The sequence below is a fragment of the Linepithema humile genome, chromosome 5 (assembly GCF_040581485.1).
Source record: "Linepithema humile isolate Giens D197 chromosome 5, Lhum_UNIL_v1.0, whole genome shotgun sequence".
NCBI classification, from domain to species: domain Eukaryota; kingdom Metazoa; phylum Arthropoda; class Insecta; order Hymenoptera; family Formicidae; genus Linepithema; species Linepithema humile.
In genome coordinates this window covers 29,309,699-29,333,608 of record NC_090132.1, presented here as the reverse complement: position 1 = coordinate 29,333,608, position 23,910 = coordinate 29,309,699, and the positions used below count along the sequence as shown (strand labels likewise).

General features: G+C 32.8%; 1 protein-coding gene across 4 annotated transcripts in view; it reads right to left on the bottom strand.

Moving 5' to 3' along the window:
* Positions 1–23,910, bottom strand: part of SLO2 (slowpoke 2) — a 175,797-nt gene that overhangs the window by 59,415 nt on the left and 92,472 nt on the right. For all 4 annotated transcript variants that reach the window (XM_012377196.2, XM_067356043.1, XM_067356044.1 and 1 more), the window contains exons 5-15: positions 19,939–20,013; positions 18,150–18,233; positions 17,971–18,065; positions 10,367–10,550; positions 7,835–7,999; positions 7,171–7,391; positions 6,347–6,544; positions 5,823–6,049; positions 5,046–5,570; positions 3,018–3,179; positions 1,727–1,880 (exon numbers count right to left, since the gene is read on the bottom strand). In XM_012377196.2, coding sequence (XP_012232619.2) covers positions 1,727–1,880; positions 3,018–3,179; positions 5,046–5,570; positions 5,823–6,049; positions 6,347–6,544; positions 7,171–7,391; positions 7,835–7,999; positions 10,367–10,550; positions 17,971–18,065; positions 18,150–18,233; positions 19,939–20,013 — 2,090 coding nt within the window. The remainder of the gene's footprint in view (positions 1–1,726; positions 1,881–3,017; positions 3,180–5,045; positions 5,571–5,822; positions 6,050–6,346; positions 6,545–7,170; positions 7,392–7,834; positions 8,000–10,366; positions 10,551–17,970; positions 18,066–18,149; positions 18,234–19,938; positions 20,014–23,910) is intronic.

The following is a 23,910-nucleotide window of genomic DNA, read 5'->3' as shown; positions in this document are numbered from 1 at the left end:
CCTACTTCGATGCTCTATATTGTTTTATAAAATTATATTCTAAATTTCATTAACTATACGGGAATAAGCGATTGTATTCGAAATTGTACTCATTGCTAGCTATATAGGCATAGCACACTAATGCTACTTATAGAGAGTTAATAAATATTGGAAAAGTAACGTGACGCTTTTCGTCATTTGCCCAAAATATTTTAAAAGCACAATTTATTTGAACAGCAAATGTATTTAATTATTAAATATTAAATTAAGAAATATAAAATATTTAAAAATTTGATTGCCAAAATGTTTAGAAGCAAATATTAAAACTTTTCATAATTTTAGAATCATTAACTTTTTTTTTTTAATTGCAGCCGTTTTTGCTCGTTACAAAAGCTAGAGAAATAAGTGCAGGTCATCGCACCACGCTGACGGCGCGTACGCTCGCATGGACTAACGCTGTCCCGCTGACAAGACAATGATAATATCGAAAATATTTAAGATAGCATCGCAAAAAGCCGGGGGTGATGCCCTCTCTTTACGATGACATGAACGATGCAATCATGGCGGCTTCTGACGCGCCCACATTTTAGTGCTAACGATGTCATTAAATTATAAGCACAGTGCGATAGTACCGTTTTTTTTTTTTTTTTTTTTGGAAAATAAGAATAACCTCGTCTCCAACTTGATTCTACAAAAGCCTTTTTGCGGGATTTTATGTGGAATAAAAGTCAGTGCTGATAAATAGAATTTTAAAAATTGGCAGGCAACAATATATCATTATTTTAAGAAAAATTCTACCTGCTAAAATTTGAATAAAATGTAGAAAGCTTTATAAAATTGTACTGTTATCTTGCTGATTCTAAGATACTTTGCGGTAACCTGAATGCTCAAAGCTGATAAGTGATATTTTAAAGATAATAAATTAATTTATGTATATGCGCACTCGCGCATAAATCAGAGAAATACTAATATGCGTGATAAAAGTGCATAAAAATTATGTTAGAGAATCATAAAGAATTCAAATAATTCAATAAAAAATTTCATACAGAACATGAGTCGCTCAAAAGATCGCTTTGAACTCTCTGCGAAATTTTAATGTATAATAATTTTTCTAATCAAAAAGGCTGAATTACTTCTCCAAATTTTTGGTTTTTTTCAAGAATCTCATATACAAATCACAAATTAATTACATCAAACGTAATATGACGCGTGTAAGTTAAAAAAAAGAAGAGAAATAACGTTAAAAGATTGATTAAGTTGATATAATATTTAACTTTTCTTTTCATTAATTTATTAATTACTTCCTAAAAATTTTTTTCTCTTTTTAGGAGTTGTTTTTAAACGTTTTTGATTATTTGTGCAGATACAAAAAAAAATATAATATATACAGTATGCAGAGATATAAAATGTATGTATATGTGTAATGCACATATAAATCGAATGCACAAGACCGCGTCATGCAGATGCACGAGACAGAGTGCGAGATCGTTTATCCCCAAAGGATATAACGATCGTGCTAGAATCGAGATATTCATAACAAATATTTAAAAAATTGAAAAAAAAAGAGAAAAGAAGAGACATAAATTCCTGCTAATAATTCCCTTTACTCGATTGATTTCGCTAATCTCAACGAGATCTCTTCTCCGTGCTGGATTAATTGTCAAAGATCGATGTCGTGATATCTCCACGAATTCTCGAGCGTAATTTATCACAATGGTTGGCGAGAGAAAAGAAAAAACATACTTACGCAATCTTCTCGCTCGGCGATCTCCAGGGAACATCGTCATCCATTTCGTCCTCCGACTCGTCGCCTTCGTGGTCTAAGGATTCTTGGCCAGGTAAGTGCAGAGTCGAGCTGGTCAACATGTCTGGTACTGGTAAAATACTTGGTCTTCTGCTCCCTGAAATGTAAATAAGAAGATCGATATGTAGAGTGTTTTCTTAACTATCAATCCTTTCACAAATCTGAAGTTGATTTATATTTTATTGGAACATAATATTGCGAGCACAATTTAGCATTAAAAGATATAAAAAATAATATTAAAAAAATAAAATAATAATTTAGGACTCAGTTATTCGAGATGAAAAATTTAAATATCATGTAGAAAGACGATATGCGCTTAATTCACATTTTAAGCTAAGAAAAATTTATTTTAACATTTATCACAGAAGATGTTTTCAAGGTTTAAACAGATAAAAAGTATCACGAAATATTTCACATTTAGACACCACATTTTATAAAAACATTATATATCTCCGAAGACTTATTTCCAACAAGTTTAAATATATTAAAGTTTTATCTTAATCGTCACTTAAAACAAGAAAAAAGTTATATATATATATATATATATATATATATATATATAAGTTTAGAAGTATATTATGTTAAGTCACATTTTTTCGAAAGTTGAGTTATTATTATCACAAGACTTTGTACTCCAATTTTTACTTGCAAATGTTTTCAATGAAAATAGACGTGTTGACTGTAAGTTAAGTCACAATATGATGACACACTTGTCAGGTATACACATCTAATTTACCAATTGAGCTGTATTTTTTAATTTTACAAGGATGCACATATTAATACTTAATAAACAAGAAGACAAAAGGTTGCATCTATTTCTAGAAACGACTTTCAAAGTCGTCAGAGATGACGGTCAAAGTCGTTGGAAAAGTTAGTTATTAGCGCTTTAACCTACTTTACACATATGAACAAAAGTATGTCAAACATATAAAGAAAGTAAATTTTCAACGAAATTATGTCGAAATAATAGATAATGTTTTTGAAACTCCACATGACTATAAAACAAATTTCTTTTCATTGTCAACTTAACTGTATTTCATAAATTTCTAAATTTCATGAAAGATTATCATTAAAAACTAAAGTAGATTTTTATTTTTATAAAATAATAAGCTATAGAATATCGCATATTATTTAATAAAGGATTGAATTTAGCATAATTTTTATTATCAGAAAAAATATGGAATTCGTATAAAAATGATTGTATTATCAAAGATATCATGAGTTTACGACTTACCTCTCCTTTGTGTTAGAATTTCCGGACTAAGCAGATTGGGATTTGGATCAATTGATCGTGGCACGTCAAGGTGATTTCCTGTGATTGGCGTTTGCGGTGTCGATCCACCCTCTTTCAGACATTGCCGTGAATCTCCGAATCCTCCTGGGTCGAGATAAGTCGCTGCAACACATAGAAGTCAACAGCGATAAGTTATTCTAATATCGTAATTGATCCTCGCGATATTGATTAGCCCTACAAAGTTGCGAATCGCCGTAAAGGAGAATGTTATCAAAATGAATGATGAATGAGAAAGTATGTGATGCGATTAAGTAAATCCGTCACGTATCAATCGTATCATAAAACAAAGAGGAACAGAAACAATTTGCAATAGAGAAAGAAGAAATGTTATTTCTTTTAGTTATTTTATATTTTTATAACCGACGTACAGATTTACGTTTATATATTTTGAGTACTTGATAAGTAACTTACCTCCATTCTTGTTCGTTTTAATTAATTTCTTTTTTTTCATTAATATATAATTACGAAATTGCGTCGTATAAACAATAATATTTCAGATTATCATATCAGTTCTCTCACAATCGAAATCTATATGGTGGAATAATTCAAATGCCAAGAATAAATCCACAATGGAGCGGATAAGAAATAATATTTTTTAGTACAACTTTGCAGTTTCTCATTCAGAAACCGCACTTATCAAGAAATGTTGATGATCGATGAACAGTAACGCAATATACGCAGATTACATGCATAAAGCGACATGCAAGTAACTATGCCGTAAACTACGGCGAGAAAGACGTAGGTGAAAAGGAAGGAACGGAGTTTCAGACGATTAATCTTTAGTTAACGCTGCATATGGAAACTTAATCGCGAGTATAATTCGATATATGTTATTATCTTCGGTCTTTCACGTAATTTCGCTTTATAATATAATAGTAGTTTGCAGTAATGATGAAGTAAAGTCATAAGCGAAGATATTTCAAAACTAAAATTACGTAAATACATGTAATTTGTGTAACTTTTTGCTAGTTTTTTATCATATTATATTATAAACGTCTTAGAAATTAGACTATTCAATAGTAGATTTTCATTAAAATAGTTTAAATTTTTTAAATAATTTATAAGCTTCTGGAGAGAAACAGAAGTATTATATTAAACAAAAAAAATCATACTATATTAAATTAATAAATTTAAAAAAGTTGACAACAATAAAACAAATAAAAATAACAATAAAAAACTGCCATTGTTCCTTCTTTTTCTGAGAGCAATATTTATTATTATATTAATTATATTATTATATACTAACACTCTACATTTATATATATAGCCGAGAAGCGTTGTGTCCTGTGTGTGTACGTGTATGTTTGTTGCAATGAGGTTAAAATATTGAACAATTATAAGCGTTATGGATAACTTTTTAAGCAACATTTAACTATACTGAAATTTACCAGTGCAACAAATAAATGTGTCAAAAAAAGTAATAAAAAATATAAAAATATCTTTAAGTTATAATAAATTAAAAATATTTTTAAGTGCAATTTAGTGCTCACTTTACATCATTAACTCTTTGTATCCAGTAGTTTCACTCTGAAATCCTTTTGTATTAAGGTTTTGGTTTTAACATAAGAGCTTTACTTAAGAATTATCGAAAGATTTATTTCAGATAAACGTACTGGTTTTCAAAGAGCTCCAAAATGATTAAATCCGTAAATTATTATAAAATATTTAAATTTAATTACTAAAAAACACCGATCAAGTCTACGCAGATCGCACGATGCGTGCGAATCTGTGCCTAAGATTACTGAAATCAGAATTTGAGCCTATCGAACCTCACCTATTGATTGATCTAATGATTTGTCCAAACTTGTCGGGGTATCCAAATTTCTGGTATGCGCGATCTGACTAATAATAACGTGCTGAATTGAAACAAGAGAGAGAGAGAGAAAAAGAGAGAAGTAATAGAAGAAGTCATAGAAGAAGAGAAAGTAGTTAAAAAAGAAGAAGCAGCGAGGCGCATGCGACACTCACGGTGGATATCGGATGCGAGTAAGTTGTGGTGTTGGATTGGTGTGGGCGTGCTAGGAAAGACCTGCAAAATAACCTGCGGTGGCAACGGGGCCCTGTGACCTTGGGGACCGTTCGGTCGATCCTGTGCACGGGGCCCCGTGCAGGTCTCCTGCCTGCGCAATGTTTCGCTCAGCGCAACGTTACAACTGTTGGAAAATCGCTGGTGCGCATCGGCACCGTTGCTGATTGCTGTACCATTCCCATCGCCTCCGCCGGTGCAGCTGGTCGATATCGTCGTCGTGGTGGTCGTCGTCGCCGTTGTCGTCGCCGACATCATCCCCGTGAAGTTCATTGCCGTCGCGGTGGTGTTGGTCGCCGCGGCGCTCGTTGTCGCTCCATTGCTCGCGTCCGTCTTCGTTTCGACGATCACCTGCGTGCCCTCGCCCACGCCGCTTTGGTTATTCGCGACCACGAACGCGGAGTTCTCCTCCTTGGTGATGCTCATGTAATAACACGTGTCCGTCTTCTTCATTATGTGCCGCGGTCCTGTGCACAGGAGTTCAAGATTCAACGCCTTGCAACTTTTCTCCGCACTTAATTCGTACTTTAATCGAGATTCTGCGTTGACTTCTTCGTATATTTTTAACCACTACAATTTTTTTTTAATTTCTTCTCACCACTTTTGGAATACTTTGTACAAATTATTTGTTTCGACATCGACTTTTTTCATTTATTAAAAATAAAACACTTGAAGATGTCAGGAAAAGAGACAACCGGTAGTGTGACCCGTAAGATTACCAGGATTTAGCAGGATCGTGTCCTCGTAAAATTCCGGAAGCTCCGCCGGTCTAACTGCGACAAGCGCGACTCCGTACTTTCGGTGACTGTGGAAGGACGCGTAGGTGAAGGACTTGCCCTCGTACTCCCCGAAAAAGCGAGAGTCGCCGAGAATTATGTGATAAATCTCGTTGCCGGAACATTTACCATATAGTCTGTGCCACTCCTCCTGCGACTGTTGACCTTCTCTGCGAAGAGGAAAGTCCCAATTTAGAATCCTTCCGTCCTCGTGTAATTTATCAACGTATTTACAATTAAACAGAATAACGAAGGTAATACATAATTTATTTGCATTATATTCTAGCATCTCATTAAACATATCGCAACTGAAAACTTTTCCTCTCTTTTCAATCTTTAAATATACAAAAATTAAATTATAAGAATAATCCACGTGAATGTGGCAAGCAATAAAATCTGTATGTGGTCCTACACTGCTAAATCTGTTATGTAACAGTGCTTTGTGGTACATTTCAACCACAACTTACTGTCCTCTGGACGTATGCAGCAACAGGGTGACCAATGTCGATGCACCGGGACACGTGCAATTGTTCGCCAAAAGGGCGTACTTAAACTCATCCTCGCATACCACGTGCTCTGCAAATTTCACGTGCAGCTTGTTTTCCGGACGGAAGATTTGAACGTACTGAGGAACGTTAGGCGCAAAATCTTTCACCGCCCACGATCTAGAATTAACAAATTAAATCTTCCATAAACGTCGGATACGTTTTCAAGCTCGAATTAAACGTAGCGCAGAATGAAATAAAAACAACACGCGCTTAAATTTGCCTAGGATGGTCATGTTATTGTCAAACAAGAAGTTACGAAAAAAATTTATACTCTTTAAATTTAGTTCTCAATCCCATGCTGTCCCTAAAAAAAAAGTTTTGTTGCAAGCTCAGAATGCACTCGATTTTTCGTATCTCCTATTTGCGAATTTTTCATTTCAATATAAAATTTAACGGAACTATCGAATCGCAAAAAAGAGCTGATTATTTAAGTTTAATATCTCGGATGCTACAAGCGGCGGAATATACCGCAGGATAAATTGCGCTTTATAAATGAACTTGAAACTTGAAGCATAAAAGATTAAGATTAACGGCACACATTTTAACTCGTATTTAAACTTCAAAGTGTAACATAATGAGAGAGATCCGAGGTTCGCAAAGTAGGTCTTCGCGAAGAATATGAGAGATTGCAATTCTCGTAATGGGAAAGTTTATTAAAGAGAAAAGATTTGATTGATTTTACAACGGTAATTATAAGCTTCGTTAACGCTCATGCCCAGCTGTTTTCGCTGTTGATCACTGACCTGAGTATCGTATGCTCGTCAGCAGCGGTTTTATCGGCGTAATTTCTCGCTGCCAGCACAAAGCAGGCTTCCGCCTCGTTCATCCTGGCTCTTGCGAGATCGCCGTCCTTCAGGCAGGAACCCTGTATGTAAATCACTCTCTGCGCCCAGATCGGCACTTGCAGTATCATCCGCATCGTAGTATCAAGCTCCATTGGCGACAAGAGCACCACGTAATAGTCCTGTATTTAAATTATCCCCACTCGTTAATATTAATAACGACAAAATAAACAGGCGCAAGATCTATAATTGTGGAGCTCTCTATAATTAAACATAAAATCTATAATTAATTAATATTCTCGTATTTCTGGAACTCTTTCAATCTTTATAATCGCGCAAGCGATATGTTTGCCGTCTATTTTCGTACCTAATTAACTTGTATCAAGTCGAAATTAAAATTACCACTTTTCATAAATATAATTGCATTTCCGATCTTGTTCAATTAGCGGTATATTGATGATTTCGGCAAATTGTATTGAATAACTCGCAACATTACATTTAAACTCGACATCAACTTGAACTATGAACAACCAGAAGCTCGACAAAGAGTTTTTATGAAATCACAAGTCTCCTGGTGCAAAGCGAAGTGAAATATGCGCAGGGTGTAATTTGTTCGTTGCCTAACCTGCAGCAGAGGGTGGGCGTAAAACTCATTTAGGAAGTCCATGATGGTGTCGGCTTGCAACGTCGTACTGCAAACTACCACGTGCTTCTCGCTCTGCGCTCTGTGCGACGAATACGAGCCGCCTAACTTCTGCCGCTCCATCCATGTGAAAGCTAACTGTTCGAACTGCAACCAATACGAGATAATGATTATCCGCTAATTTGCTTGCTTGTGTAAAATATAATGAGGTTAATTGAAACACAATATTCGTTCACGAAAGTACTGGATAAATGAAATATTTATCAATAAATTGGTTTATTTTAATAAAAATATAATTCGCATTTAAATATGAAGAGGCACGTTCTCACAAATCGAAAAACCCTGAACAAAATAATTTTATCATTTATGGAAATTATTATTTTTGAATAAAATTTTTTTATATAAGATATAAATAATATTTTTAATGTTATTTTGTACAGATTAATCAGTTGTTATTAAAATTTTTACAAATGGCAAATATTTTACTTAACAAAAATATAACTATTTGATTGTATTTTGATAATTCGTATGAATGGCTCATAGACACACATATACATATATATAATTATTGACGATAATTTTATAAATTTTACTTGCAAATTTCAATCGCATTTACCACATTTTGTCACTGAAAATATAATTGAACAGAATTGCAACAGCAATTTATCGTGCAAAAGTATAGGCATTTTCACATCGAATAAATTTTAACACGTCTATGCTGTTTCGACGGTCGTATAGCTCCATCGTTCAAAGCAAAATTTAATCAAATGCAGAAACGCAAAGGACAGACGCAAAGAGAAGAGGGGTTGACACATCGTATTGACTAGCACGAGTTGGCATCTCGTATGCAATTGGCAGGCAATTTGACAGACAAATTACAGCGATCAACGAAGCCTTCCGTGTTGAACGCTACGCAATCAGTCGACGTCAACAGACAACGAGTAGACACGAGTTGCCCCTGTCGCTTTGTGTAATTAGTAATATTCTTTGGTCAATCGAATCTTTATTAAGCGCTAAGCCAATTCAACGATTAATCAGATCGAAAACGGATATTTGATTCTCTCTTTCTCTGCGATTACTGTATCTCTGATTATTACTGTACGTTTTCTAAAAAACGTTAAATTGTTTTTAAATTTTTAAAAGTATTTTAAGTTTTTCAGTTTATGGAAAAAAAATTTTCAGTAATAAGATATAGAATATTATAACATATATAAATAATATAGAAAGTATCTTCAAAGAAGTGCATTTCCTATATGGAGCACACGATATGTAACGCGATATGAGGCAAAGTAATTTTCAAATAGCATCGCTAACGAGACTCTGACATATAGTAACGTGGAAGGTTTGTCGTACAAAGTTTTCTTGGTACCAGCAACGATCAATTGTGCGAAAGAAAAGTTGCCATGGTAACGCACATCGTGAAAAGTACACAAATCTTTGTTGGCACATGCAGTATCCCCATTATTTACCCTGTTTTTTTTTCTTGCGAGGTTGCAGCACATGTACGCGCAAATATGTGTCCAAGTTGCATCCCAAGTTTTTAGATTTGAGAAAATAAAACGGACAATATTCATGCTGCTAGCAATAGACGAAAGAATAATGTTAAAAATAACGATTCTTGAAAGAGCTTAGATTTAATTTATATTCTATATTTCTCCTGATTTCCTGACTGTCAATATTATCCAACTACTTGAACCTCACATTAAATCTTTTTGAGAATAATAAATAATTTTTATCAGATTTTATTGTTGATTCTAATTGTCAAAAATTAATTCAATCCCTTGACCGTCATTTTACAGCAATCCCCAAGTTAAACTGAAACATTTATCAAGAAAAAGTTGCTTTTAAATTAATGAAAAAAATGGTCCCGTTTATGATTTCCATCCTTTATTGAATACAATGTGCGTCAAATATTCCTTACACCACCGATTTTTTTTTATGGACACGCAGAAACGTGCGTGAAACTTAATCTCTCTTCTCGCTGCTTACATGAGAAATAAAAGCGTTATATTCTTGGCGGCTGAACGGAATAATAAATATCCGTAAAACGGCGAGAGTCAACCGTGCGGCAATATGGTCGCTAAGACGAGCCGTGTTTCGGTACATTTACGAGCTTCTCGTGGCATGACTCGAAAATAACGCCTATAAAAGAAGTCCATGAGGCGAACATCACTGTAACGACCGCGGCTGACTCGCATTAAACGAGATGAATACGAGTTTAGTGCAGTACCTTTACGCGAGCTTTGTAGGCACCTCAGTTCTCTTGCAGAAAAATATCGCATAACCACACTAATAAAACCAGTCACAAAGGATTATTTCAATATTTTCTAAAACCTTTATTATTCTTCAGATCTCATTCGTCTATTCTGTCACTTATTGTACACATATGTATATGTGTGTATGATATTATCAATTATTATAATCTAATTGTAAAAGTCGGGGAAAAATTAGAACTTGATCAACTAAATTAAGCGATGTCTTTCATCGAGCTACGTATTTGAAAAATATACGCACCTGCGTTGGCAGCACTATAAGCGCTACGCAGATCATGATGACCATGTAAAGCTGCGAAGGCCAAATGTCCGGCACGAAATCCCCGTAGCCTACCGTGGAAAACGTCACCACCACGTAGTACGTGCTTTGAAATAAATTTAAATGCCTGTGTCCCGCTCTCTGGAAATGTTGGATCCCGCATACGCTGAAACGGAAAATTCATCGCGCCATCTTACAATTAATCGAGAATGGTCACGAGAACAGATAGAGGCATAGTTGCAGCTACTTTGCATGCGTCCGACGTAAATCCACGTCGTCTATATAGCTGTATGCCGTTGTATTGCAGCTAACGTAAATTTGCGCTTTCTATAGTCACGCAGCACTGTCAGCGATGTCACCTGCGTTAAATTGCGAGCCGTTGAGAATTAATCGAGATTAATAATAATTTTTATGAGAGAATAGAGCAAACTCTATTATCAAACACTAACAAAATTTCTTTTTATTTATAACATTGCGAAAAATTCTGAGAGACTGGCAAGAAATTTTATCGTCCTTATACAAACATTTTAAGATTTTTATAGATTATGTAAAGACACACGTATCTTTTATCTGATGTACTAAAATAACAGCGAATATCTGAACACAAATTTTATTATAAATGGTAAACTGTTTCGAAGTGATTGTCAAAATATGCAAATTCTCTTTATTTTAACTTAATCTTTTTAGCATTCAAAACAGCGCGTTTTTCTAGAAATTTTCATCACTACGCAAGCAATCATTTCATAAGCAATAATTTAATCGCCAGTTTAATTGTTAATTTTCTAGCTTTCGTTTTGAAGAAACTTGCAAACTAATAAATTCTTTCTCTCAAAGCGATTAGTGCATTGGCTGCACATTGGTAGTTTTGCAAAAACCAATTGCAATTAGCGTAACGAACCTTTGCATCAGCTTAATCAATCCAACATCGACTTGAGCGAGCAAATTTGCGTTACTCAGCGAAGGGAGCACCTCACCTTTCATCGAAATTGTTTTATTCAGGCGCCCCTTGCCATAACAAGACGAATGTACAATTAGCCTAACCACTCGAGACGAGGTAAACGTCGTACTTCGGAATTGATGTAACGATACAAGAAGGAGAAGAGATTGAACTCGATTGTGAGAAAACCACCGCCGACAGTATACCGGGCGGCGGTTTATAAACGGCCGGCATCCATTATGCATGCGGCCCCGTTTCTATATCTATATCGATGTGTATATTTGTGCGCTTGTTCATTTTTCCTCCTTTTCTCTAGTCCGCCCGCACCGTAGCATCACCGCGCGTCCGTTCGACGTGCCGTGACAGTCGAGTGTGCATCATCGCACGTTAATTAACAATAAGTGAATCGACTTTATTTGATAACATCTCATATAGCTATAGATATTTCATGTATTTTATTTATGACTAAATTTGTTTGACTTGTAACCTTTGTCATTTAAAAAAAATAAAATCTAACAGAGAGTTAACAAATCGTTATTAATTTATGTATGTTGGTCTTCACTACTTAGCGATATAAAATGAAATATTCTTTTGCAGTGTAGTTGTTATAAAACCATTATTTTATAATAACTAAACCGAAAATGTTATTATAAAATAACTAAAACTGGCAATAAAACTCTGTAACATCCATCAATGTGATGGTTTCGCGTTTGTTCTCTTTCTTTTATCAAGCTTTTAACACAATAAAACAATGTACATTTAAATAAACAATTTATTTTATAACTGTATAAATAAAAATAAAATTATATACTCTTTGATAACTCTAAAAGTTATGAATTTTACAACTGTTTATATAACATTAAAATAATACAGTATACGTTTTTGAAATTTATTTCATGTCAAACATTTACAGAGAACGCCGAAGACGTGCGTGAAAAAAAGTGTTACGCTAAGAACAAAACCATCGTTCTGCCTTCGAAATTTGTTCGTCAGTTCGTCGTGTTTTCGCGTACGAATAACAAAGTAATAAAGTCACACATTTTCGTAAAAATTTGTATTGCTCCCTACACCGGCGCTGTAGTTTGTTAGCACGTTTTCGCTAACGAATTTCGTGTCACTATTTCAATTCAATTGTACATTTTATTTCCCGAAAACAAATGATGTAGTCGAAATAAATTCTTCACAAATTTTAAAAAAACAGTCCATCCTTCAAAGTTAAAAAACTGTCCATATCTCAAAGTTTAGTTTGCAAATAAAATATTTTGACGATTCCCAAAACATTCTGTTTAGCTTCTAATCAAGGTTATAAAAAGTTCTAATTGCTCTTTTTCTTTTTGGAAAATGTTTTCAAACAAAATAATATTACTCGTTATAAAAATGTATGTCATTTTAATCGTACAAATACGATATTTTTCACGACATGTTTAAATCAATGCAATTATGTTTAATTTATAATTTCTATTGAGGGAGATTATCACATGGATATATTAAACAGATATTTTCTGCCGGAGTATCGAGATTTCCTTTTTCCTGTTTAATCGTGATAAACAACATTTCATCATAATAATAATTAATGACTAGCAAATAAATAAATTCTATTGAAATATTTCTCATTATCTTTTAAATCTTGCGACAGGCATGTTCTTAAAAAATTTAAAGAAAATTACCATTCGTAAAATGTAATTCAAGGCTAAATAGAAAATTAAAATTAAATGCCACAGTAGTAAAAATTACAATACCTCTAGCTAATATAACGTATTAAGTAACTATAGATGCTACAGATATTACAGTAACATAAATGCCAACGCGACGGTAAAAAGTGCAACTTTGCATATCATTAAAAATAATGAAAATACTCAGGAATAGCACATAATTCCCGCTCGCAAAGGTTACTGGCATGAGATTTTCATCTCCGTACAAGTGTTTAAATCGCCATTTCAAGCAAGATTTTTCACAGACGATCAAGCATAACGTTAATTAGTAAATTAAAAATTTATTTGAAAAACGACAAAGAATATATAAATTAAAAAAAAATTCTTTTCAAGATACGTTATAAGAAAATTTAATTCGTGAATAAAGATTAAATTTTTATGAATAAAATTTTCAAAAGAAACTAAAGTGGTTCTCGTCTATTCTTTTATTAAATAATATTAATGTTTTGAAGAGAGATATTTCAAATATGATAAAAAATTAGATTTTTAGAATAAATTTTTGTTAATTTCTTTTAAATTGCTAGTTGTTTTGCATCGATATTAATGAAACCGATCTAACCGTTGTCAAGTATAATTTACAAAAATGCGGGCTTTAGAAAAGTTAACTGTATGAAAGTGGCCGACTCTGCCTGTAAAAGAAGCTGATCAGTGGTTAAGTCGGAAAATGTGATAGCGCATAGCATGCAACTGAAACAATGCTTATCACGCATACTAAGTTTGCGACACGAAAGTCAAGCAACCCGCTCGCTGACGGAGGCAATAATTAAATATTTTGGAGGAAAGAAGATTGTGTGAATTCCACAACTGCAGCTAATTTAGACATAAATATCTAACAATAAAAGTAATAACGGAAATCTTTTTTTTTTCACTTAAAATAAAAGATCAATACAGAATAATATTCAATTTAATTAAATCGATAAAAGATAGTATAAAGATAACAACAAGCAGCTTTCTTTCGACAATTTTTTACCAATCAAATTACAGTCCATTACATAATTATTTATATAAAAAAATTAAATTAAAAACATTTTTGCAAACAGTGCTTTGATACACAATCTCCACGATTGATTCGTTTAAGTTCTTCCTATTTTATTTCTCATCATTCGCGCAATCAAATGTCTTTTCCATGTCTTTCAATAATCAAAAAAACCACTTTCGTCTTATCTATTTATTGATTTGTATCTTGGCTCTCTAAGTTACAACTCTTTTCAAGTGACGCAGATTCGCTACATGGTCGCGATACTTGATTCGCTTGTCCTTGTCGTAGATAACAGCCCCGTGCAAGGGCGAGCTAGCAAGTGCGCCGCTCTAGAATCACACCGTAAATAATAAAGCGCCGCGATCGATGGTGATACGAATCCATCTGCACAAGCCGGCGTGCGATTATTTATTAACGGCTGTCCCACATTGCGATCTGGGTCGATCAGATGTGTTTCGTCATTTTCTCGCTCGTCCCTAACACTGTGAAAGGACAGCCGCTGATTGCACTGATTCATGATTCAGTCTGCTCACTTCTGCACGTTGAACCTTTATTTAAACTAATTATCAAGCTTATCGTGTCAGATGCTTTGCGTGTACTCCATTATTCTTTCATTTTTTGTAAAACTCGCATTTTGAAATGTTACGCTTCATGAAGATTGTCAACATCGATAAAAAGACGAGCTATGTAGAAACTAAATGTATAAGAAAATGCTGAAAAAGATGGAAAAAGAAGATGGAAAAAGCGGTAATAAATTATCAAAATTATCATTCCCTTGTGACATCTGTCGTAATGTTTCTGAAAGTATTTTCTGAATCATTTAAATACAATTTATCAAATGTATGTAAAATATTATTATATCATTATGCTATGCAATTTCTATTTTTCTTTAAAATTTTCTAAAATATTCCCGGGAAAGTCGATTATATATTTATTTCCATCATCGACTGTTGCTGCAACTCTTTTTCCCCCTTCAACTCTAACTACTTATATCTATGAAAGAAAGTTAGCAAAAAAACTAACTAAAGTCCATTTTCCAAGATAGCAAAATTATGCACTACAACATAGTTCGAGTGCACACTTCATCGCATTTGGCGCTAATGTGGCGCCAAAACTCTGATGATTGTTACTGATTGCCGTAACTTGCACCGTCTGCACGAGTCATTACTTTTTCAGCTGCAACGCAAATCGTTATCTTTCCGAAGTGCGCGTATAAATTTTTCCGTACCACCATTTTTTCGCGTTGTTGAACGACAGCTGCAAATTATCCGTGATTTGCAGCACTCGCACCAATCTACGATTGATGTTGCAAATCGCTCCATCTGCATATGACAGGAGATTGTTTTTTTTTCACACCTGCGTGATCAACGTCAATATTTAATAATCGACAGCGGATGTTTTCGGCCAAATTATTTTTTTTTTTTTTTTGTTTCGCAAATTTATCATCCTAACGCTTTTTGCTCTGATGGGTTAGCTAAAATGTCAGGATTTGATTTTTAAGTTTCCAAATGTCAACTTATACATGTGCTGTCAATATATCTCAGCTATATTGATTATCTTCTTGTATTCGTAAATATATTAAACTATCCAGACTCGTTCAAATTAAAGATTTATTACATAATTGTTTTTTTAATTAGCGTTTGATCATTGTTCATAATGTATGTCGATATTCATACGTCTTCCTAACTTTTACTAGTTTATTGAACGTGCGAATTATGCGAACACTTTTCCAAAATTGCAGCGACATTACGCATGCAAACGATTTGTTTATTTTCGCAATCTAGACTTTCTCTGCGCCGTCGTTTATAAATCCAGCTTTATTAGAAGATTAAACAAGACGAACTGCAGTCATCCACGGCCTGATTTCGTAAATGGGAACTCCTACTCCGGCCGGGAAACTTTTCTCGTTATTCGGATAATACAATAAGTCCTGCACGCTGGCAAATGAAATACATTATGTACCTAAACTTAAATAACGCGTTCGCAAATGCCATGACGGAAACTTCATCATGGCGGTATCACGACTTAAATCCGTCGCAAATAACAATTCGCGAGTGTTTGCATGCAAATTGTAAATCCTTCGAATTAAATCAATCTTGAGATAACGACATAATTTTGTATTTTCAAACTTAATAATTTATCCAATAAGTAGAGTTTGTATGGATACTTTTCGACTGAATATTTTCAAACCGAGCCACTCAAATTACTACTGGATGCTGCACATAAAATCGTACTAATTTATACGTATAATTAAAGTAAAATTGATTGGTAAAGTTATTCCTTCTAAATTATAGAATTGTGCACACAAAGACCAATGTTTGTTTTTATAATTCCGTAACAATAAGAATTCTTTAACAATGTTTTAATTAATGAACCGAAATTCACGCAAGGAAAATTGAATTGAGGATTGAGACTCACGTGCAAGCGCGTGGCAAATGAAACAAATGAGAGCAATATTGAGTGAAATACGAGATAGTTTCACGCGACAATTTCTCCTAATTCATTCACTTTAATAACGAAGCGGATGGCGCCGATATCGCAGTTTATTGTTAATCGAATATGGAAACGCGAAATTGATATTTGACTAGATATATGTCCATTTAATATTACCGGTTCAAATAAATTTGTCGATAATTAACATATTATAATACTAATTATTATCAAATTCAAAGACTGTTTACTTAACAATTTCTGCATCAACACGATTGATACTATTGCCTTTTTAAAATTTTTTATATTTTACATATAATTTCTTTCATACGTTTATATTTTATGTAATCAAACGACTTTTCCGATCAAATAAAAAAATTGCATGAAATCCTGTTACTTAGAAATTAAAACTGACTAAAAGTTCAAGAATGTTGGACCATTCTTCTCATTGTCAGTTAATTCTCCCTAAAAACTTACTTTCTGAAAACTCAAGTTGTCCCGCTAGGAATGTATCTTTGATGAATGAAGTAAGTAGAACAAAGAGAACAAAGTGATCTTCACGAGTCTATTCGCGCAATTATCTCTGTTAATTACAGCGCACGTGACATTAAAATATTTACAATGTCCGAAAAGTGTATTCAAAACAAACAAAAAAAAAAAAAAAACTGAGAAAAAAATAACAAAAATTTAGTTTTTTCAATTTTGTCTCAATTAATATTATTATGAAAGCAAATGTAATAAAATATGCAAAATTTAAAAAATTATGATACTGAAGTTATTAAAAAAGTATTAATCATTGTGCTGTCTGTTTATGCAAACTGTAACGTTAATTAACTATGATTTCAATTGTAACATTTCATGACGAAGACTCGTATACATTTACGGACGCAATAAAGCTTTAGTAATTAGATGTCTGCGGTACGCCAAACATTTACTCTGGCTTAACCGAAGTTTATCCCCACACAATTCCTGTCCAGGAAACTTAGTCCATAACTGCCAAACAACAGCCGGTAAACATTGACTGTAATTCGGTAAACAATTAACGACGTACGGCACAAACAGAGAAACAGAGAACAGAGTATTCGAAAAAGGTTGCATTTGGAATTAATATTTCCTTTAAAATACTCAACGTCACGTTATCTCGTTAAACTAATAATATTATGAAAATAAAATATACTATTTTAATTAGTGTTTTTCATCAAGATTGTGTTTACACGTTGAAAGATATGTATATAATAATATATTGCGTCATTTTATCTATAGATTCATCAATCAATTCTAACTTACTGAAATATCAATCAAATTTAATTTTGTGATGTGTAATTTTGTGAATACTGCATAAATATTTTACAAAGAATGTTTAAAATTATTCCAACTTTTATAATTATCGTTTATTTAAAAAAAACACAAATAAAGAATTATAATTCTCTTATAAACAAGTATTTTTTCTTCACTCCGGAAGAAAGTTCTTAAAATTGTGTATTATGTGGCAATGTTATTCTATTCTTTTTTTTTTTAGAGTACTCACCTAGTAAAGACAAGGCACAGTAATGTAGCACTAAGGATCATTAGCTGCTGACTCAACGCCGATTGAGACTTTTGCATCGCCCTGTGTAGATCGTTCTGAAATGTGATTACCAATTACGTCGATCACAAAGTAAATTTAAATTTCACATAAGTTACGACCGGATTAGATGAGCTACTCACAAACATATTCTCCAGGGAATGTTTCGCCAACCAGCAGTTTAGGAACACCGGAATAAACAGATTTCTCATTGGTGGATATAATAACTGGAAAAATGAAACAAAGTTAAACCGCCTTTCACCTAATATTTATTTATATATCTAAATGTCACAAATTTTTTTACTTAACATTTGTATATGTAATTTACATATTGTATTTTCAATGACTTGCATATTTATTACAAAATTAATTAGCTCTGTCCTAGTTTCTCAGAAAAGTAGCTTGGCATTTTAATATCATTATGTGATACGTTAATTAAAAAAATTAATCGTTAATTAAAAAGAATCAAATTTAACTGTTTTATTGCTTTTAGTTCAATCAATGAAAATAATGTTTTTTGTAATCGAGTATTCAATCGTAAAAAAACTGGAAAAAGAAGATTATCTCGGTGTAGACTGTAATAGAATTGCGTACGTTTATATCAGTCGCAGTTCGGATTTTATCGACAAATCTGGGTTACCTTATCCCTCTTTTTTTTATTAAACATTTAACTTATCTTGGATCTCAATAATTAACTCATTAGTTGGGCAAGCATTCATCAATCCATGATCTGTACCGTGCGTGGTAATCATAAAAGCTACGTCTGTTATCAGTCAGTCGCAGATATTTGCGTTGCAAACAATGAACGCGGTTGCTTGGTCCAAACTAGAGTTTGCTCATTATACTTGCTTCCCAGCATCAAAGACCGCCATTATGCTAACGGCAGAGAGCTTACGTACCAAATTCTAGTGTGCAGTCCGATTTTTACGGAAATTAACCATAACATGTAAAAATGTAAGTCTAAGCATTATTAAAATACTTTTCATTTCATATTTTTATGTTCGTACCTGCCGTGATTTAAAAACGTTGAAACGCATTTTGAAACGTAAAGTTTAAAACATTATAAAATAAACTTTTGCTTATAATTAATCTTTTTTTCGAAACGAATTTTTTAATAAATAAAATAATATTTGTTAAATTAAGAAAATGCGATTATAAAGAATGATAAAAGAATATTACTTCAATATACGCAACAGAATATAGGAATAAAGATATATTAATTGTACTAAATTTTACAAAGTTAATTAATTTGTTCTCCAAATGTTATTATAGTTTTGAAAACAACTTTAATTCTTTAATAACTATTGTAGAAGATACATGTACGAGTGAAACAAGCAATTTGTGTAGCCAATTTACGTGCTATGTGAATGCTATTATATGATCCAAAACTAATGAGGTTAAACTAATTAAATTCCAAAACGCAATACCGAGTACACGTAATGTCGTTATGTACTGTCCATCATGAGATAAAGGTCATTCCCTATGGGATGTGCAAAAATCGATACATCAGAAATATACAACTTGTTTGCGAATAAAGTTCGCATATTTTCACGCAAATGTGTCATTGATTATGTGTTTTGTAACTCGTAAACTTTATTTTTTCGACATTATCAAGATTTCCCTTCTATTTATGTTAAAAACAGATAATTACAGGTAATATAAAAAAAATTGTACGTTTTGATTATTTTACTTAAAAAAAATACAATTACATTCTTTACATCACATAATTTACATAAAATATTATAATTATACGAAATTTTGTACAAACCGGCGATTTAATAATTGTTCATATGCCAAACAAAATTCAATGTGAAAATTAAAAATAATACGCATAGAAAAATATTATATTGTTAATAATTAATAATAGCAGAAATTAAATTTATATAAATATATAAAAGAAATATAAAGATATAAATGTGTAAAACAACTCACCGTAATTGTGAATGGGATGGTGTTAACCAATTCCAGGATGAAGTGGAAGGATAGAAGCTGCTGCCAGACATTTCCCTGCGAACATTACAAAGACAGCTCAACATACCCAGCGACAATTTTATCAATGTAGGAACTGTGAATAACGTTCCGAAAGTAAACATGCATATTCGCCGTCCTGCATTATCTGAAAATCAATCTCGAAAGTATAACAGCAGTAATTATTTATAAATAAACACGATAATTCATTTAATTGTTATTAAATTTTTAACGAGTTTGATGCTCGTAATTTTATTTAATCGTCAAAACGATTTCTAAGATTGTTATGGCGCGTTGAGCGCGAGGAGTTGTAAAAGAATTAATTGCAAATTATGTTCTCCGGATTGCTTCATAAAAAATATCATTTGCCGCATCAGTGCTGGCAGTAATTAACTTTAGTCGCGAAACAGAAAAGGTGAATACGAGCGTAATCAGATCAAGAACTTCTTCGCCTTATTGTCGGAGCTCGTCGGAACTGTTGACTGTGTAGCTATATCTCTTGCACTTCATCGAGAACGTGACGCGTATATTACAATTTTGTTCAGACCACGACCTTTCATCATATTACGCGTCTCTTTGACATTAACAGCTGACTCTTTATCTTGATAAAAGCTTCGCATTCAAAGTAAGTTCCTAATTAAAACGAGATATATCCTTTATTTATGCAAAGATAAAATCTTTTTGCAACAAATCTTCATCGTATTGTTGACCTAACATTTTGTTTACCAAGATTCTTTACAATTTCTAGCATAATTTATCATAATGATGTATATCTTGTAATTGTAGAGTTGAGTATTTTTTCGTGCATAAAAATATCGTATCATCACTTTTCAAATTATAACAAATTTAAAGTTTAAATATTTGCAAATTATTTAATTAAAAGTTATATCTACCTAATACTTCAAATGTAAAATATTTAACTATGTAGAAATAAAAAAACTAAAAAGTAAAAAAAAAGTGATCATAAAATAAAAATCCAAATGTATGTGTTTTCTGTCTTCAATAATTCATTTAAATGCTGAGAAATATATGTCGTAAATTGACACATTATGAAAAGTGTCTTAAAATACCCGCTTTCTAATTAACATCTTTTTTACAAAAAATATATTCAGCAGCATTCAACATGGCATATACTGTAACTTTTTACTAGAAAATAAATAGATGCCACATTTTGCCTGCATAAAACCTACCGCTTTAAATAACAATACCTGTCATATAATAAATGTATAAGTTTTATAACAGCATGACAATATTGTTCTATTTTTTCTCCTCTTCTTAAAGAATTATCTTGAAAAATTGCTTTTATGTTATAGACATTCCGTCCTGCGTAAATTTTATTAAACTTTCCATTTTATACAAGATTTCTTTTCTAGAGGAAAAAAAACAGAAAAATAAATAATGTACAGTAACTTATATTTTGTTACATTTTTTTCACATTTTCATACGTGTAATTACAAATATTTCTTTAAAAAGAAATAAGCTTGAAACAATTTTAATTGCATTAAAATTTTTTTCGATTCTTTTAACACTGAAGTATGCAATAATCACTAAGGTTAGCGATTCGAAAACAAATAATTAAAGAAAACTAACTCACTGTTGGAAGAGAACGACTATTTCGTTATCCCATTAACTATCTATATATAACTCGAAACTTTTACTTCTGACTTCTACTTTTACAATTTCGCCCACTCATATGGATTCGGGATTTAAATCTCAAAAGATCAAAAGCAACGAAACGCGACGTCATGAGTTTTTGCAATCTTTTACGTCTTTACGTTTGAACAAAGTAAAACTCGCAAGAAAGAAAAATAAAACGTCTCATAAGAAAGAAAACAGTAATTGGGAATAAATTTTTTCATAATGCATCTTGCAATATAAAATAAATTTAATTTGCTGCGTGGAACCACAAATGCACACCCACGGATATATTCAGATAAACACGACAATGTACGGAATATTCTAAACGACCGTTGAGTCTGATCCCCTCGTTCTTATTTAACATGACAAAAATTTATAACGAAAAGTCTCCGTGCGCGAGACATAATTTCTATCGGATTACTTTGGCCTAAAGAGCTTTCGCACATCTTCGTCACTGCAAATCCTTTACTTTAGCTCTAAAGTAGGTTGAAATTTCTTTGGAAAAGCGTGCTCAATGAGCTGGTGTACAAAAGCCAGTGGTTGCACCCCACAAACGACTCGCCAAGCGGGACTCGTACAAGCGAGACCCCGTACAAACGATTACGAGAGGATTGCAGGATCTGCCCGCGTTCTGACGAGGGATTCCTTCGAATCCACGCAGCCATTCGGTAAACTCCCATTTATATGCGGCTCTCATACATACATATACATATTTGAGCACCTCAAAGGTACACTATGTTAAGTCACATGAACGTAACTTTTCTGAGGAAAAATCTAAAGAGATTTTTCGCTTTTGATGCTTTCAGTAAAATATTTATAATCTTTCGTGATTTTTTTGTATTCGTATATATATATATAATATTGAACTTCGATATGTTTCAGAATGAAGTTGTGTGATTACGAAATATGATTTTAATGTGACTTCATACTGTTCACCTGGTGAATGTGTTATCACATTGTGACTTAACTTTATATAGTCAACATCTCTATTTTCAATGAAATTTGCAATATATGTGCGCGCGTAAATAAGAAAATTACTAGTTACAGAGTTCGATTTTTCTTAAAAATGTTATTAATAAAAAGATTAGACATAATTAAGTCGCATAGGTATCGTGTTAAAATTGTGGAAATTTTGTTCATTCATTTGCATTTTAAATGTAAACTGTACAACGACATCTCACAAAAACATTTTTCCTGCATTTAAACAAATCTGCTTTGTGTAATTTGTTTCTTATTGACTTTAATATGTAGCAATCTGTGAGCGTAATCACCTTGGCAATGTCGACAATAATGCTTCCGAAATAAAAGCGCGCGAGAACAAAGAATCTCGAGGAAAATAATCCTGCGTTAACGACGTTTTCCTTTGACTCGTCGGTCTTTATTACTACAATGATTCCACACGACACAGCGTAGAGATGAAGCATTTTATTTAGCATAATATGTGATAAAATTGAGATAGACGTGATACATAATCGTACAAAACAATTAGAAAGTAAAAGATATGAAAATAAATCCCCTAAAAATGAATGAAGACCCGAATAAATAATAAAAACTACTCAAAATTGATTGCTCAATGAAAAATATTTCAAAATGCTGAAATACATTTCACTATCTACTGATGTTAACATTGCATTGATCTTAACGTAATTTGTTTGACTAATTGTGAGATTAGAGACAAAATTTATTAGAGTCTTGTCTGAGAAAAATATAGCAATATGAATTGTTTTTTATAATAAAAATTCAAGAATAGATCGTTTATTATATTATTTGTATTATATTCCCCGATTAAATCTTCTTTTAAGAATATTTATCACTTCGAAATTCTCACCTCTTCTCTAGAGATTTTTTTCATCTCTTTACAGAGATTAACTTCACAATACGGTAATTTAAGAAAATTTAGAGTATTATGTTACTTAAAGGATCGAAACGGATTTTTAAGACCTGCTTTTAGCAGAATGAGTTTGCTTTGAACTAATTCGCCGTGAGACGCCAAGTAATTCCGCACACATCGATGCAGCTAACGATGACTCTTTAAATTCCATTTGCGATGCCTTTAGTTTCTTCTCAAACCCGATAAAAGGGGAGTCTTCGTAAATCGAGAATGACGGGCGCAGCATCGCCGGTGAGAAAAAGAGAGAGAAAGAGAACAAGAGGCAATCGAGGGCGGAAAAATGTTCGCGCGAGTCTGTATAAGAGTAAAGTGTAGTCCAGAATTCATTAGTTATGAGCTAGATTACAATTTGTTTCCCTTCACAGATCGACGGGGCCGCGATTATATTATACACAGCACGGCCGATG